Source organism: Falco punctatus (assembly GCF_963210335.1).
Source record: "Falco punctatus genome assembly, chromosome: 1".
In the NCBI taxonomy this organism is placed as follows: domain Eukaryota; kingdom Metazoa; phylum Chordata; class Aves; order Falconiformes; family Falconidae; genus Falco; species Falco punctatus.
The window spans coordinates 89,994,674-90,012,355 of NC_137580.1; the positions used below are offsets into that span (position 1 = coordinate 89,994,674).

Below are 17,682 nucleotides of genomic sequence, written 5' to 3' on the forward strand. Positions count from 1 at the left end.
AGAATTTCACAGCTGAGTGCTCAGAATAATACTGAATTAATCTGTTCATTGGGCATCAATTTCAGTGGTTTTTTTCTTCATATTCCTTATTGACCCTGTCTGCTCTTGATGTGAACTGTGGGCAAGGGTGTATTAAAATGATGAAAACAGTTACTCAAAATTTAATATGCCATTATCTCTTCTGTCTTCAGCAATCTCGTGTTTGCTTGTATCTGTGAATCTGGATCTTAGCCAGTATGCTCTAGACATTGTGAAAGGACTGGCCAGTAAGTACCCTAACTTCTGGAGGGAATGATGAATTCAGAATAAAGCTTTTTTTTCATCTTTGTGGGTGTACCTGTAACAGCTTGATTGTTGGTGAAGAGGTTGTTTTATGTTGGAGGGAGGATGATGCTGTAACTTGGAACTGGAATAGTTCACATGATGGTTCTGGAAGCTGAGTCAAGCCACGACGTGTAAAGATATGTCCTTGTCTTGCTGGGTTTGTGCAGCTTGTTATAAGGAACTCTTAGCTTGTGTGTTATTTTCTAGGTCATCTGAAATCCAACAGTGTGCAGCTGATGGATGAAGCAGTTGTGGCATTAAAGAACTTGGCTCGACAGTGTAGTGATCCTTCAGCTGTGGAGTCGCTGGGCAGACACCTTTTCGCCATCTTAGGGGGTGAGTAAATGGTGGGATAAGCAATGGAGATGAATAAAGGCTTGCCAGCTTCAAGGAGTTGTGTGTATTGTATTTTCTGTTGTCTTTAGCTGCCTGTATCATAGGGGTGGCTCAGCCTGGATCAGGGATAATGCGGCAGGCTTTTGCATTTTAGAGATCCTTGATGTAGCACATAGCTGTTGTCTGTCTGTAAGTCAGCTGTCACCCATTTATTTCTGTTTGGCAGGCTCAGAAGGGAAGCTGACAGTTGTTGCTCAGAAGATGAGTGTCCTTTCAGGTGAGGATCCTAGAAGAAAGGTGCTTCTCAGGTGGAAGAAATTTAGCAGAAGGCTGAATGAAAGGGATCTCGTATGTTTAGGGTTTCCTGCCTGTCATTCTGAATTGGCTGTAGTTGATGTCAGAGAGAGTGCAGGCAGGATGCCACATGCCAGTTCTTGACTTTCTAGCCAAAGGAAATAATTGGCTGGTAAGGTAAAATATTTTATGCAAGAAAGACGACTATTCTGAGTAAAAATTAAGACAGAGGTCCTGCTGTGTTGGTACATCCCTTGCAGTGACAAGAAACAGGTATGTCTGTGCAGGGGTTGACATGAAATGAAACTTTCTTGATCGTTTTTAGATTTTGCAGCAAGTGCTGGTAGCTTGGGAACTAATGAGAGAGTTCTGTCCTTTCAGGGATCGGCAGCCTTAGTCACCATGTGGTTTCTGGATCATCTAGCCAAGTTCTGACTGGAACCATGGCTGAGCTTTTCATCCCTTTCCTGCAACAAGAAGGTGAAACCTCTTGCCTTTGTTCTGGGTTTGCTAAGCTGCTTTTGTCATGAGCAGGATTTTCATATGGCCTGTTATTCAGGATAAATCTGGATTCTCGCCTGTTGTGTTACAAAATCTGTTGCCCTGTTTGGATGAGCAACCCTGTGGAGACAGTGCTGTGTCTGTTAGGAGCACATCCATTCTTTTCCTGCCTCTCCCCAGCGTTATCACCTGACATTATTCTGGTTTATGTTCCTGTGTTTTATGCAATTGTTGTACTGACATGAGCTCTGTGTTACTTCCTAGTCCATGAAGGCACCTTGGTTCATGCGGTCTCTGTCCTGGCTCTTTGGTGTGTTCGGTTCACCACAGAAGTTCCCAAGAAGTTGGTAGAATGGCTAAAGAAAGCCTTCAGCCTTAAAACCTCTACTTCAGCTGTGAGACATGCCTACCTGCAGTGCATGCTAGCATCTTTCAAAGGTAAATCTGTGCAGCTATTAGTAACTCTTTAGACTGTGTGGCTTAAGAGAAATCAACTTTTGTACTTCCTGATACAAGTAGATAGCTGTGTGGATTAAGAAGGATTTTGTTAGGTGATATCTGTTCACTGACATCCTTCCTGTTTCTCCTTAAACTCTCTCTTGCTTTGAAGTTTATAAAGGTGGTTTGTCTCCTTGTATAACTAGCATCACTGCTCATCGTGCTGTCTTTTGTATACTCCCAAAGTAATCTTTGATTGCTTTGTTTTTGTCTTACACTTAAATGATAAGGTTTCTAGCTCAGGGACTCTGCTTTTTTTTTTTTAATGTAGCACCCAGCACACTGGGATCCTGGTCTCTGGCTTTGGCTCTTGGAAGCTTTAAAAAATAATAAAAAAAAATATTGTTGTGTTTGAAATGAAGAACTTAAGATATTCTAAACTTGTGGTCTTTTTGAGATTTGTATCTGTTGGTCCTGTCCCCTTTGACTTCAGCATTTGATCCACAGGTCAAAGGGTGATCAGTCTGATGCCTGTATGTGACATCTCCCTTTCTTGGTGATGCAGGGTGAATCAAGAAGATGGTATACATTTGCTTAAGAGATCAATAACTCAGTGTATGGTATCCATACAATGGATTAACCATCACTTTTCCAATATGATATGAATGAAATTGTAATTCTGCATTTTTCTGTTGTAGCTACCAGGAATTTCTGTGCTACCACAGGGCTGAAAAAAACACTCTTAAACCTACTTAGATTTCACAGGAAGGTGGTCCTTTCAATATGGCAAAGCCTGAAATTGCTCATGCCCCGGGCAAGGGGATTACTTGTGTGTGGCGTGTGCAGCTGTTCAGAGCATCAAGGCTCAAGATACTTATATTCTAAAATAATTTACGCACCACTGGAACAATGACCATTGCTTTGACCCACCCAACAAAGCATCCAGCTGGGACAAAGAAAAGGAGTCAGAATCTTCTAAGAGTTTATAGTTAAAACACTACTTGCAGATACTTAATGTAGAAAATCCCAAGTCTTTTGTTTCCTTTTTTAGTATTGTGTGCGAGGTGTTGCTTCTGGAAATAGCAGGAACAGCCAGCTCAGCTTCTGTGGGAGCAAGGGTTGTGGACCTGTGGGATTCCTTGACTTGTGAATGTTTGAAGTGGAACAGATGGTTGTGGCTTGCCAGGAATTTACTTTCCCTCTCTTAGGGAAACATAATCTTTGAAGTCAGGCTTCCTGTGATTTGAAGCAATTCCTTTAATGTAACTGAATTAGCATTTTCTTTTGCATCCCCTGAACAGAAACTGGTGTTGAGATGGGACTGTTTTATCTGTGACGAAAGGTCTGAAGTGGTTATCCTCTAGCTTTTCGTGGTTAAAGTTTAATGCTAGTAGCGACTGGCAAATACTCTGGGCGATTCAGTCTTCCCAGTATGTGTCTGATTCCTTTCCTTGTCTAGTGACAAAAGAACCATTGATACCCCCGTGGTGTACAGTATGAAAGGACCGTGTTGTTTTGTAACTTGTCTCTTTCTGTCTCCTCAGGTGACACATTGTTACAGGGAATGGACTTGCTGCCAATGCTGATCCAGACAGTAGAAAAAGCAGCATCTCAAAGTACTCAGGTTCCCATGGTAACTGAAGGAGTTGCTGCAGCTTTGTTGATCTGCAGGATGTCTGTAATTGAGGGACAAACTGGTAAGGTCACAAAGCGTCTAGTAGCACCCAATATAAACAGGTTCTGAGGCTTAACGCTTTTCTGGACAATATGGGTGAGATACTGTTCCTTCATCTGTGTATTGTTTCCACATAGAAACTCATTGCCCCTTTGTATGCCAGGGAAAGATTAATTCCAGTCTCTCTCAGTTATGTCAGTGAAGAGTTCTTGCTCTTCCCTACCTTTGCAACTTCCAGGTTGCATTCATCTAGGGATATTCCTCTTTATTCTGACAGAAGACAGTCACCCAGACCTTACATGCTAGGACTTGACTGATGCATTAAAACTATTACTTGCTTGTTACTTGGGTAGTGGTTTTACCAAACGTCTTTGGAAAACACGAGGACTGAAGTTCTGTCTTCCATTAGAGGATATTACAAGAAGTCTCGTGAGTTCATACATCTGCCAGGATATAAAATCCAGGTGTGTTCTGTCTATCAAAAGCAGCACACCACTTTCCTCCTTTCCTTCATTTTTAGGAAGGTTTCCCCTATGAAATATTAAGGTAAACCAGACCAGATTTCACAAATGTAACCCAGAGAAATGTATTTTTGTCAGCAGCAGGTATTTTTTGGGCATACTTAAGTCCTGAATGAGAGAGATGAGAGGCTTTATAACTGCAGACAAGCAAAGACAGAAGTAACTTGAATGATTTCAGGAGGCAGAATTCTACTGTATTTTATGTATGCTGGTGGGTTCTGACTTGATAGACTTATTCTTTTCCCTTCAGAGTCTAAGCTGAGTGGTTTCTGGCAGCTGATTCTGGATGAGAAAAAACAAATTTTTACATCTGAGAAGTTCTTGCAGTCTGCATCAGAGGAAGGTAAATTGTCAGTTACTGTGTATCCGGTTGCAGTTTAACTCTGTTACGTAGTACTTACAAGAGCTAATGATGCTGTTCTCCCTGTTCTATAATCCTTGGTGGATCCAGTTTCAAATGAAAGTGAACAGCGTACTCTTTCAGAAGTATGTCTAGACTAATTGTAGTCTAAGCTTGAACATTATTATTTTATAATAATATGAATAATATGAACAATATTAATTTATTTCTTAATGAACCTGAGTCATCAAACATTTAGAATTCCAAATTTGTAGTCTGTTAAAGCCTTTCCAATACAAAATGCATCTCTGTAGTGTCCCAGTTTTTAAGTAAATAGTTGAAGCCAATCTGAGAGACACAGAGAAGCCTAAAATTACAAGTAAGATGGCAAAAAGTAAAATAAGGGTGAAGAAAAAACAGGTAGTTGAAAATATTAAGTATGTGGTGGAAGAGTAATAACAGATAGGAAATCAATTGGCTTATAAACTAGTGTCTCTATGCTCTGTTTTGTTCTCTTGTGTTTAAAGATTAATTGGAAAAAAATTATGGAATGTATCCAACAGAAAACATTACTGATTGCATTGTAAATGGAAAGTTTTGAAAATGAGTTTGTGATTCCTTTCTCTGAAATGAATTCATTTATCTTTTGTACAAAGCTTTGAAGAGGTGAAGTTTTCTAAATGGGAAATAACATCATTTCTCCTTTGTTTCCTGCAATCCTTGTTTCCTGAAGGCAATGTGTGTATCCATTCATTTTCCTTTCCAAGTCTGCAAATACTCTGAAACAGCGTGATTTGGAAAATTTTATATTGCTCCCTTAGGATGTTAGATCCAAAAAAGTAATGCTAAGATTAAATATTGTTGTGATTTGTTATTGGTGGTTATTTAAGCAAAAACATGTAGCTGAAATGCTTAACAGCCCCAAACCATCTGATGCCTTGAATTTTGGAAGTCCTCTGTACCTGTACTTAATACGGGTTGTAACCCACCCCGTGTTTCAGGAGCTTTCTGCTCCTGCTTTGATGCTGTGATTGAACATTGATATACAAACCAAAGGGCCTAGTGACAGTTAAAGCACAGAAGATGGTGTAAGATAAAATACCAAAGCTACTATTCAAATGATATTATGCACTTGAGTATGAATTCAGTAGACGTTTTATCATCACTGAAAATGTTTCAGCAGGGCTCAGGAATTACTGGCATTGGATGCAGCGAGCACGGTGTTTATCATTCTGTTTGCTCTGTTGACTTAAACAAAAATAGGTCACACATAGTGGTCAGGAAAATTCTGCTGGGATTCAGCTAACAACGTTTTTATGAAACCATGGCTCTGTTTCCAGCCTTGGCAGATTTGAGTTGGATTTGTCTCCAGCTTCACTGAGAAGATTATGTAGAGGCTCAGTTTGGCTAGCTATTTTAACATGCTTTGCCTGCTGTTTGTTTGTTTTCAGGTAAAAAAATCTGTTTCTTTATGAAGTCTCATGCTATTTTAAATATTTGTCTTTTCCCACAGCGATGTGTACAGTACTGCAACTGACAGAGCGCCTTCTCTTGGATCATGCGCAACGGCTGCCTGAAAGTAAAGTTCAGTACGTAGCGTGCACTTGCTGCCACCGATCTGTGTCTGACCCCTGCGTGTTAATGCGGGCAGTAGAGAGGGTGGGCTTCGGACTTTGTAAAAAATGTTAAACTCTTTGTGTTTTTGTGTCCACTTGGTTTGCAGAGCTGCCTCCTTTGCTAAACCTGTTGTATTTCTCTCTTTTCAGGCAGTATCACCGTGCCCTTGTTGCAGTACTGCTGAGTCGGACCTGGCATGTTCGAAGACAGGCCCATCAAACAGTGAGGAAGCTCTTGGCCTCTCTGGGAGGGTACAAACTGGCCTATGGGCTCTTGGAGGAGCTGAAAGTGGTTCTCAGTTCTCATAAGGTGAGTAGTCAAGAAGAATAGTCTCTGCTCAGGCAGTTGCTTGTATGCTGCCAGTCACCTCCCTACCCAAGGTTTGCTCTTAGGATTGACATAGTGTGAGATGAAGATGATTCAGTTCCAGATGATTTCCTAGAATGTCACTTGTCACTAGATTACTGCATATTACTGTATCAGCATCTGCGGTGTGCTTAGTCTTCCCTACATATACAGAAGACACGTTCTTCAAAATTACGTAGGGAGGAAGCTGCAGTTTTCCATGTCCTTCTCTTATTTTAATCCAAATTTAATCTGCTGGAAGACCAAGTGCTTCGTTCCTTTCTCGCTATCCTAGTTCTTTGGCCCTGGGTTATAGCTCAGGCTGCCTATTTAAAACAAATGTAATATAAATACTTCAGTAGAAACTACTATAAAAATTAAAAATAAAATAAAAAAAGGAAATGAGTGCTATATTATTGGGCATGCTGCTAAGCCAGCACCATGTCAAGTTGTATAATTGATTTAAGTTGCATTAATTGGGTACCAAGGCTGGGACTTTGTAAATAGTCTTCCCGTGTCAAACATACAGCCTGAATAAAGTCTTTTTGAGAAGTTACTGGGTAAAATTAGACTGCAGAAGTTGCGCATACTGTTCCCAGCCAGCTGGTTCAACCTTTTCCAAAGTCTTTGCCAAAAATGGTCGGTTTAAGTTTTATTTTACCCTGGCTTGTCAAATCTAGTGCAGTCCTCCATTCTTAACATTTCTGTCACTGTCATCGCTGCTTTGGTTCCACTGTTGTCCTGTATCCCTCCCTTCCTTTTTGCGGTACTGACAGAGGGAGCTGATGGTTGGTATTCAGTATGTTACTGTGAGGACGTGCGCTCAGGGCTCAGGACAGCTTGGTATTATGTGTTAATGCCAAGTTGTCTACTCAGGTTCTGCCTCATGAGGTCCTGGTGATGGAGTCGGGAGAGCTGTCAGAGCTAGGAAGGTCCTATATTCCTCCCCGTGTCCTTCATGAGGCACTCTGTGTCATCTCGAGTGTGGCAGGGCTCGATGTGGATTCCTTTGAGCCAGAAAAGCTGGCACTGGAGATGCTGCTGGTGAGCCATCATCCATCTGTAGGTGAGTGAAGGGGTAAGACCATGTCAGGGCCAGTGTAAGGGGTTTTTACCTTACCTTTTGTTTCATTGTATTAGCAGTCTGCTTGATATTTGTTATGCTCATCTCTTCTTGCTAGTGGCTGTGCAGCCGGGTCTTTGGCCAGCCCTCCTCATTAAGATGAAGATAGATCCCAAGGACTTCGTTACCAAACACCTGCATGACATACTACCCAGGATCACTGCCTACACTCTGGAGAACCAGGTGATAAACCTCTGCTTTCCTTGTGTTAGTTTTGGGAGGTACTTTGGAACAGGAGAGTTTTCTGGAGGAGTTAAGTATTAACTGGTCTATAAGGAAGGAGATTTGTCTAAAAGATGGGGAAAAGGCAGGTTCAAAGACTATGTCTATGGTGAAAAGGAGCTGGGATTTAATGGGGAAAGCATGTGTACCAGCAACTGAGTAGAATTTCAGGTAAAATTCAAGTACCCACTCAACAAGGAATTGGAACATAATGTGGGCTGTCTCAACAGAGCATACTTTTTTGAGACAATTTCAAGGATTGCTGATAACAATATTTTCCTTTGTTTTCTTGGTAGTCATCTATGAATGCAGTGGGATCTCTCTCTCTGCTTTCACCTGGTAGAGTGCTCCCACAGCTCATCAGCACTATCTCAGCATCAATGGAGAACCCAGCTCTGTGCCAGGTTACTCGAGAGGAATTTGCTATCATGAAGACTCCAGAGGGAGAACTGTATGACAAGTCTATAATACAGAGGTAAGACTATAGTTTCTTTTTGCTGTGCACCTGGGGATTGATGGCTGCTTGCACCTAGCCAGTTGGCTAGTGGGTTTGTCAGATGCTCTTTCTGGACAGGAGTTCCCGGATTTGTGTGGCTGGATCTTAGTCCAGAGCAGTGCTGATTCTTTTCTCTACTTTTCCTTCTCAGTGCTCAACAGGATAGTATGAAAAAGGCTAACATGAAGAGGGAGAACAAAGCTTATTCTTTCAAGGAACAAATCATTGAGCTGGAGCTGAAGGAGGTGAGTTGATGGCACGGGAAAGCCAGGCTGGTCAGAAGCTTCACTACGTGAACCTTTGCATGGCTTCTGTTGGGAAAGATTCTCTGAACTTCTTTGAATACCTGATTGTTGTCTTTTCTTGTATCTGTATGCATCAGTTTTTCTCTTATATCTGTATTTGTATCAATTTATGTGGTGTTCTACTTGTTTCTGAGTGTGCTTACTTGTTTGTAATACCTGATTTTTCCCTTCATTTCATGTTCAATGTATGTTGTGTAACTTTTTCGGTCAGGGTTGTTAAATAGGTGCTTCCATCTTGTTGACAGCCAGCAGTTCTGTTGAGTCTGGCCAGAGCAGTGGGTGTAGGTGCGGGGAAGAATTTGGTGAAAGGAAGGGAATGTACCAAGTTGACTGGAGAAGTCTTTTATTGGAGGTTGACTTTTGTTTGCTCTAGGGAGGATGACATGCCCACCCACTGTAGAAAGAGCTGGACAGTTCTTTTTGATGATATCAAATAGTTTGTGACAGATTTAAATGTGAGAGAAACTGATGTCATTTTGCTAATGGGACGCTAAAGTGTCAATCTGCTGATTCCCACTTTGTGTCTTCACTTAAGAGTGATATACTTGGAAGAATATTTTTATGCTGTTTTAAAAGTGAAGTGCAAAAAACGCCAATGTGTCCAACTTTCCTATCTGGTGGAGGGGATGGTGTTAATGTCTCCCAGTTATTAATGTCTATGGTGCTCTACTGCAGGAAATAAAGAAGAAGAAAGGAATAAAGGATGAGGTGCAGCTGACTAGTAAGCAGAAGGAGCTGATGCATGCACAGCTGGAAAGGGAGTCTCAGATAAGAAAACGGCTGAAGGAGGTAAGCCTCGATGGTCCTTTTTGCCAGCTCTGCAGCTACCATGACCCAAGTCATTTTGATGTAAGGAAAATGGAGTAGCATAGAGAATGTTTGACAAAACCAGATTTCCTTGTTTCATTAGAAATCAGATTTAACAACTTGATTTTTTCCCTATGGAAGATCTTATGATAACCTTTTAAATTGTTTCTCTTACAGCTTGATAATGAGCTGGAAACAGCTCTAGGACTCCTGGATGCTGTTATAAAGAGAAAGCCTCCTGGTCTAACTCAGTACATCCCTGGTCTTGTTGGCTCCTTCTTGCCACTTTTTCGATCACCTTTGGCTGCTCCAAGGGTTAAGAAACCTTTTCTTTCCTTAGCTTCCTGTGTCATGCCTGGCCGACTGAAAACCTTAGGTTAGTATTGGCAGTTGCTGTTTAAGGGCAGGGTGTATTTTATGGCACAACAGTGAAAATTCATGCTCCTTAAAAGCTGTGGATCATGACCATGTACCACAGACAGCCAAGCAGAAAAACCACCCTGGAACAGTGCTTAGGGTGATGACTGATGTCCCAGAGATCCTGCTGCTGGATAGCACTGGGTCCAAAGACAAGGACTTATCTAGCCATCGTGACCATGTCTCAGTAGCAGTTGGTCGCAATCGGACTGTCTCCCCTGTGCGGTTTGGAGTGTAACTCGCAGGTGTAACTGTTGTGAAGCTGTGCTTCCTTCTCTGTGCAGCCTGGGCTGTTGTACAGAGCTTTGTTGTAATTCTTGGGGCTCTGCTCCTGGGGACTTTTCTCTCGAGAAATCTTTGGGTTTAGTCTTCTCACAGATTCTTTATTATTTCATACCAGGTACTTTAGTGAGCCATGTGACCTTGCGCCTGATGAAACCAGAATGTGAATTAGATGAATCCTGGTGTCAAGAAGAGCTGCCTACTGCGCTGAACAGAGTTGTTGGCTTGCTGCATGCCCATACCATTCCTAGCCGAACAGGCAAGGGAGAGCCAGGTAAGAAGTGGTGTAGATGCCTCTGACACCTTCTCCCCCACCAATATGTCTGCGAGCTGTGTTAGTTCTGATGGTTTGTATAATGTTTTATAGGTGAGACTTAACTTTTTTTAAAAAATCAGATAAGTTTTCATAGATACGAAAAACTTAAAGGGTTTTTTTTTGTGGTAGTAGTAGAAATGATGTTACAAGTATAGTAAACATAGAAACGAAATAACAGTATTTTTTTCTTAGAATAGTTCATACAGAAATAATAGTAGTGAAATTAAGGCTCATCTTTGCCAAGGACAGTTCCTACCTTTCAACACCACTTAGCATAAGTGGAAAGACAAAATAATTGCTTGTTATCTGTGATCTCAGCAGCGAAGTACCTGTGGCCCCTGCTTGTTTGCTATGTTGTTGCTGCAGTTCATGAATATTTTATTCTGGCATGGTTGTAAAAGAAGCAGTTCTTTCCCACTCTAACATGAAGGCAAGTACCAATATTTCTACAGTGCAAGAATATGATCTGCATTAAAATGAAACTTGTTTTCTTGATTTTTTTTCTTTTTTTTTTTCTCCCCACCAGCTTAGTTTTAATCTAGATCACTAGAATCTGCTTCATGCTAGAGTGCACAAGTACTTGTGCCATTACAGAAGAGGGAGGGTAGGTGTGCTTCCTTAGGGGCAGGGATGGCTTAGGCTGTCTTAAAGCATCTGGTGTACTGTAGTGATAGACGTGGTTCATCCAGGCTTTGGATAGTTCCTCCAGCTCAATCAAAAGCTGCTGTGGTAGATGGTTTATAATTTTTAAAGGGAAACGTAGGATTCTGTTTGGTCCCTTACCCCAGTTCAGTTTTCCTCTTAGCTGTTCTGTTGCCAGTCAGAGCTGCAGTTGTGTGGCTGTGGCACATGTAATCTTCACAGCTGAACAGCAGCAATTGACCGTGGTGAGCACCACTTCAGTGCTGAACATCTCAGTGATAATTCAGAGTCTCCGCTATACAATTAATTTCCATAGTAAGTGCAAGTTCAGTAACATTTAAATCCATTTTCAGGCTTATTTCCAGAAAGTAGTAGAAGTATTGTCAATACTTCAAGATTTCCTGCAGTGCTTAATGAAATTAATGTCTGATTATTTTTTTTTCATTTATGCAAGAGAAAGGAAGTCGGTTCCATAGCACTTCGTCAGACAAGTCATGTTATATAATCAAATTATTTTTCCTCATTTTCAAAGTTCTTTGGAGTCTTGCAATATTACTAGCAGAGGTTAGTTTAGGTTTCTCAGCTTACCATGAAACCTAAGAGAGACCGTACCTTTTTATAATATGGATGATAAATTTTATCATTCATTGCTGAAATGTCAAGATACACTTTATAATCCTTTTTTGTGCTGGTCAGTACCAGCTCCTTTGTTAATAGGACATTTATCTTTTCAGATAAAGCTATATTCCTCCTGCTGCATATAGAGGGATGGTTGTTTAAGCCTAAAAATATCTGGCCAATAACTGCAAAAAAAAAAAAAAAAAGCATAAAAGCAGACAGACACTGAGCAGAGAAAAATCCCCATCAGAAATGGAGGGGGGGTTACCTAAGATATTCATGTTAGTTAGGAGCTCACAGTGTGTTTGTTATTTAATATTTCTCCCTTGAACTACTTTTGCAGTATCTATGCCCTACATAAGCTGACTAATACTGCAGTATTGTATCTGCAGTGCTCTTAATCTGCATCTTAGAAATTTAAAATCTGGCGTTCTCTGACAGCATAGAGAGGATATAGAAAGCAAACATTTTCCTTAGACATCTAATAACGTTAATTTTAACTGGACTAACTGTGAGGAGCATTTGTTATGTCCCATAGTCAAGCCCCTGTGAGAAGGAAGAAGCAAAATCTTTAACAAAGGGAATCCAAAAGCTTTAATTTTTTAAGAGGAGAGGGGAGTTGAGAATTGCACCGGTATTAGAGGAACCTCATTCTCAAGAATCCAGTGGGAAACTGGAGTGACAGGTTAGCTAGGTTGGTAGGAAGTGTTCAAAGGGAATGTAGCTAGTGAACAGGTCCCTGTTTTGGGGCAAACGAACTTTAGAAGTGCATTAGTTAAATTATCAGATTCCTGTGTGGATTCCTCCTGCTCAGAAGTAAAATTGATTGTAATGGGTTTTTTGTCATTTGTTTGTTTGGGTTTTTTGGTTTAGTGCATTTTAATTCTCAGGGTGTACACACAAACTAAATGCACTTTACATAATAGCTTTTATTTCAGATTTGGTTGTGATGAATTTGATTTTGTGTCCCATCCCCCCTGCCCACAGATATTTCCAGGACAGACAAAACCTCAGTTTTGCCTGCTTCTCTACTCTAATCCATTGAACTGTTTCAATTTCATTTATGGTGTGTATTTTTGCATTGTCAAATCATTGGAAGTAATTTGGAATTGTAATGTGGCTTTAATTAAAGCCAGCTCATTGGTGTAGCAAGCAACAACATTCGGTAGAATCACAGAATCATTTAGGTTGGAAAAGACTCTTTAAGATCATCAAGTTCAACCACTGACCTAACACTGAAATGCCAGATGTCACTGTTGGAACCATGCTGTTGCCGCTGTTAAGTGGAGTTGCCAAGTGGCAGAGGCTAACGGGGGGCTGGCTGCATGCACTGCTTCAAACAGGCTAAGCTTGGTCTGTGTGGGTTAAGTCCAGGCGCACATGAAACAGCGTCCTTTAGCCAGGGTGTTTCTAGGGGCATAGAAATACTTACAGTCACTTAGCATGTTTGGGCATAAGGCTGAAGCTGGCCACATCCATCGTGAGCTGCCAAGGTGTATGTTTTATACCAGTCAATATTATAAAACAAAGATGTGAGAGGATCAGCTATGCTTATGGGACTGTTTTTCCTTTTTGCAGGTGCTGCTCCGTTATCAGCTCCAGCATTTTCCTTAGTCTTTCCTCTCCTAAAGACGGTTATGACTGAGACACCCCATGACAGTGAAGACAAGGAGGAGTTCCTGGTCAAGATTCTGCAGATCCTTACGGTCCATGCTCAGCTGAGATCATCAGCAAATGGCCAGGCTTTGCTGGTGGATGAGGTAAGTGAGAACTGTGAGGATCAGATGACCTCCTTCAACAGTTGTTTGGATGAAGCATGGGATAAAACAGCTAATGTGTGAAGTGGACAAAGCAGATTAATTCTTCGAGTTAGGTTTACCAATGTAAGATTGTTTCCATCACAGGCTTTGGATACCTGTCCAGCCCTAGGTTTTGATTGTGGTTTTTATAAAGAGTGTCATACAGTGGCAAGGTACTTTGGAGTCACAAGACATAAAGCTTTTTCTCCTCCCTCTGCCTCCCCTGCCCCTGCTCCAACCTTTCAGAACGGCCCAGAGTTGCTGCCCCGGAGGGACATGCTAGTTCTGCTAAGCCGGGTGATAGGAACAGGTTCTCCACGGTTACAGGTGAGTCCTCAGCTTCATAACCACAGCCAGGATTCTGCCTAAGTTTCATCAGCATCTACATGAAGGAAATACACCCACTTGGTTTATGTCTCCGAGGCTGGTGGTTGATACGTTACCTATTTTCTCCTGTGTTTATGGTATTCCTGGAATAAAATGTCTGCGCCTTTTTCTCCTGTGGGTTTCATTACGCCAAATATTCTTCCCTCTTCCACGGGTGATATTTTATTCCTTCTCTGAGGCCTTGCTCTGTCAAAGAAGTTTAGTAGTTGCTCCTCTGAGTGTTTGTTCTAAGGGATGAGATGGCAGAAAGGTCAATAATCATAACAGAAAGGCAAACAGACTGAATTTGTCTGTCCTTGTTTTTGTCATTGTTCTTTGAGAATTTCTTCTCTTGTAATAGCACTTAACCCCCACCCTGCACGTGCTTTGACAGAAGCAGAGGTGGAATCTCTTAATACTTCCTCATGGCATTTTAGGTTTTGGCTTCCAATGCCCTGACAGCCCTGTGCACGAGCAGCAGTGGGGAGGACGGCTGTGCCTATGCAGAACAGGAGGAGATCGATGTGTTACTTCAGGCCCTGCAATCTCCATGCATGAATGTTCGAGATGCAGCTCTCAGGGTAGGTGGGAGTCATTCAGGGTCACACTGAATTGCTTAATTTTTTAGGAGGTGAATCTTCTGTCATACTGATGAAGAGAGGCTTCAGCTGTGATGCTGGCCTTTGGGCAGTGTGTCTGCAGGAGGCGGCAGTAGCTACTGAACAATAATGCTCTGAGCAACACTTTGTGCTGCATTTATCTTGCAAAAAGGAGTACTCGGGGTCTATCCACACCTTTGTTTTGTTAAAGCAGGTGTAGTTACGACATCTTGACATCTCCTGTTTACAGTTGCATAGAGCTTAGTCTTAAAGAGAGAAGTTGTCAAAAAATCCTATGTCTGTATGGAACCCATTGTTTTTGGAAAGCTTCTCACTTAGTCCCTTCTGAGAATATGAAAAGGAAAAAAAAAAGGATGCTTGGTTTCCTTTGCCATGAAATAGATTTCAGGTTAGGTCACTGAGCTGGCTTCTCTGTACTTGGAGGCAGAAAAGACTGTAGTCACCAGATTACAACCTAGTTGCCTCTCTGCACCTGGTCTGTGGAGCCCTGCTCTGGAGTTTCACCATCTCACCTGTTAGCACCAGCAAGTCCTTCATCAGCACAAGCAGTGTGCTGCATAAGCAAATGTGCATTTTGACACTTCCAACCACCAAGAGCTTGACTTGGCAAAAGTTTTAAGTGTTTTAAAGCATCTGTTTCTAAAATCAGGTCCTTACACTGATTCTTCTGTAAACTAATTCAGGGACTGATGGAGCTACAAATGGTTCTACCAACACCAGACAGTGATGAAAAGAATGGACTGAATCTGTTGCGTCGCCTTTGGGTAGTAAAGTTTGATGTTGAAGATGAGATTCAGAAGTTGGCAGAGAGGTAAGAGTTCCTCCTGGCTGACTGGACTGTGCAGGGACCTCTCTTGTGCTCTCATGGAGCTCCTCTGGCAGGGGCTTTGCCTCCCTGCTATTGACATGTAGCAGTGGCTTCTCTTGCTGAAGGGTGACCCGTCACCTCTTTGTGTGCGCTGCAGGTTGTGGGAGTCCATGGGTCTGGAGCTGCTGCCTGACCTCTGTTCTCTGCTGATCAAAGATGTCATCTACCATGAAGAGGCAGTGCGACAAGCAGGTGCTGAAGCTCTTTCCAGAGCTGTAGCTCAGTATCGAAACCAAGCAGCAGAGGTCATGAATAAACTTACAGAGATTTACCAGGAGAAGCTCTATGTAAGTACTCTTGTCCTAAGGGGTAGACATGCATAAGCTTGTGCTTTATTTTATATTTTCTATAAATCGCTTTTCCTTTTGTCATGTGTGCATGAAGCCTACTGTTGCTGTGTTTGAGCTTATCCCAGGCTTTAATGTCTTGAGCCTCAAGTTACGAGCCAGTAATGGCATTGTACAGGTGGAAGGTATGCCTTGGGTGATACAGGAAGACCGTGGCAGAGCAGGGTCAGTTTAAGTCTTTCTGGGCCTAAGCTAGCTCTCTGCTGGTTTTTTTTACCATGCTGTTCTGCTAGTGGCATCATACCTCTCTGCAGTATTGTAAAATGGCATTGCAGGATCGGCTGACAGTATTCTCTGTTTGCATGTCCTTGGAAAAGGCATTCTGATTAAATTCTTTCTCCTTCCAGAGGCCACCTCCAGTTTTGGATGCTTTGGGACGAGTGATATCTGAATCACCGCCTGACCAGTGGGAAGCAAGGTACAGTCATCTTCAGACTGATCTCACCACACCCTATGCATCCAAATGAGATGATGTAGATTTTTATTTAGAAGATCAGGCAGCGGAGAAATAAGGAAATATTAAAGAAACTACATATATGCAATTGTGTTGACTTGCTGGTTTCATGTGTCTTTCTGATAGAGAATATTTATGCCCCTCAGGCAGGCTGGGCAGGCCAAACTGGAATGCTTTTGAGTTCCATCAAAATATTGGATGCTGCCTTCTCTATGTCCTGATAAGAACAGAGTCCTTCCCTCTCAGACGGTCTGATTTTTGTCCTATCTTACTGCACTCCCACCTCTGTATGGGCAGTTGATTGTTTCAAGAGTGGCAGGGCAAGCCTTAATGAACTGGACGAATTCCAGTTTGGCTAATTACTTTTTGTCTACTTGTATGCCCTATCAGGTTTAATTTGAGATAATCTTGTTAGCTACCTGTCTTAAGCTAATCTGTTCTTTAGTGTTGATGCACCTTGTAAAGCTGCTGTATGTCAGCAGTAAATGAAGTGATCCTGATGTCTGTCTGTATTGGCCCGCGGATCAGTAATGCTTAATCAGGATGAAAGTCATTATATGGCTGGAGGATTGTTGTCCTTTTGGGAACCTGCAGCATGGGGTTATGTAATGAAATGCAAGTAGGCTGGACACTCTGAAGCGCTTTGATTTCATAACGGTTCTCTCTCTCAGTTTTTGTAATTGTACTTCTGATTGCAAACGTGATTGTGACCTCAGGCAAATTCTGACAAGTGACAGTAAGCTGACAAACTCACCATCTTTACAGGTGTGGCATAGCTCTGGCCCTCAACAAGCTCTCACAGCATCTGGACAGCTCTCAGGTGAAGCCTCTCTTCCAGTTTTTTGTACCGGATGCTCTGAATGATCGCAGTCCTGAAGTCAGGAAGTGCATGTTAGATGCGGCTCTTTCGACGCTCAACACTCATGGCAAAGTAAGTCTGAACATTGCTCTCTCTAGCAGTGGAAAAAGATGGAATGAAAACATAGTTACTGTGTTGGAGCATAGTTGGGGCGCTTTTAAATTTTTTTTTTATGTCTTCAAGGTTGCTGTTACTTTTAACACCTGAAAACTTTCATGTAGTTGAAATTTTTGTGTGTTTGGAGTTGTTCTGTTAGTGACTAGTGTTGAATAAGCGTAATTCTTCCCTGTCATTGCTATGGAAAAGAAATAGCCCTGAATCAACTGGAGTAATAAAGTGAAATCAGACCAGAGATCTTTTAATCCCAGGAAGGCCTCATGTAAAACAAAACATGAAAGCTTGCTGATGGTTGGCTTAATTAAACTGAAATCAACTGAAGCCGTTCATCCTTCTTCTCACTGCTAGTCCTTCTCCAGAAGTGTTAGATGGGAGAGGTGTACAGGGTGTAAAATACTCAGCTTCTGATTTCCTCACATGTGCCAGTCATCTCTTCTGGACAGCCCTCTGCATTCCTGTAAAGCCCCAGACAATTGGAGTGTTTTCATATTATTCATTCTTCTGTTTCTTAGAAAACTAGTGTGAAGTTTGTTTTGTGTTTCTGTTCTCCCTTTGCAAGTGGAGCAAGCAGAGGAGCAGGCACTGATGGTTAGGGTAGCAGTCTTGCCTAGCAGCTTACATTGCTTCTGGCAG

General features: G+C 41.9%; 1 protein-coding gene across 3 annotated transcripts in view; it reads left to right on the forward strand.

The window, feature by feature from the left end:
- Positions 1-17,682, forward strand: part of GCN1 (GCN1 activator of EIF2AK4) — a 43,389-nt gene that overhangs the window by 7,489 nt on the left and 18,218 nt on the right. For all 3 annotated transcript variants that reach the window (XM_080406975.1, XM_080406976.1, XM_080406977.1), the window contains 23 exons: positions 192-266; positions 532-660; positions 887-937; positions 1,336-1,434; positions 1,720-1,893; positions 3,438-3,590; positions 4,340-4,432; positions 5,943-6,018; positions 6,196-6,355; positions 7,268-7,457; positions 7,573-7,697; positions 8,033-8,211; positions 8,384-8,477; positions 9,213-9,326; positions 9,522-9,720; positions 10,162-10,317; positions 13,198-13,379; positions 13,665-13,745; positions 14,222-14,365; positions 15,088-15,215; positions 15,370-15,559; positions 15,967-16,037; positions 16,839-17,004. In XM_080406975.1, the coding sequence (XP_080263101.1) occupies positions 192-266; positions 532-660; positions 887-937; positions 1,336-1,434; positions 1,720-1,893; positions 3,438-3,590; positions 4,340-4,432; positions 5,943-6,018; positions 6,196-6,355; positions 7,268-7,457; positions 7,573-7,697; positions 8,033-8,211; positions 8,384-8,477; positions 9,213-9,326; positions 9,522-9,720; positions 10,162-10,317; positions 13,198-13,379; positions 13,665-13,745; positions 14,222-14,365; positions 15,088-15,215; positions 15,370-15,559; positions 15,967-16,037; positions 16,839-17,004 (3,029 nt within the window). The remainder of the gene's footprint in view (positions 1-191; positions 267-531; positions 661-886; positions 938-1,335; positions 1,435-1,719; positions 1,894-3,437; positions 3,591-4,339; positions 4,433-5,942; positions 6,019-6,195; positions 6,356-7,267; positions 7,458-7,572; positions 7,698-8,032; positions 8,212-8,383; positions 8,478-9,212; positions 9,327-9,521; positions 9,721-10,161; positions 10,318-13,197; positions 13,380-13,664; positions 13,746-14,221; positions 14,366-15,087; positions 15,216-15,369; positions 15,560-15,966; positions 16,038-16,838; positions 17,005-17,682) is intronic.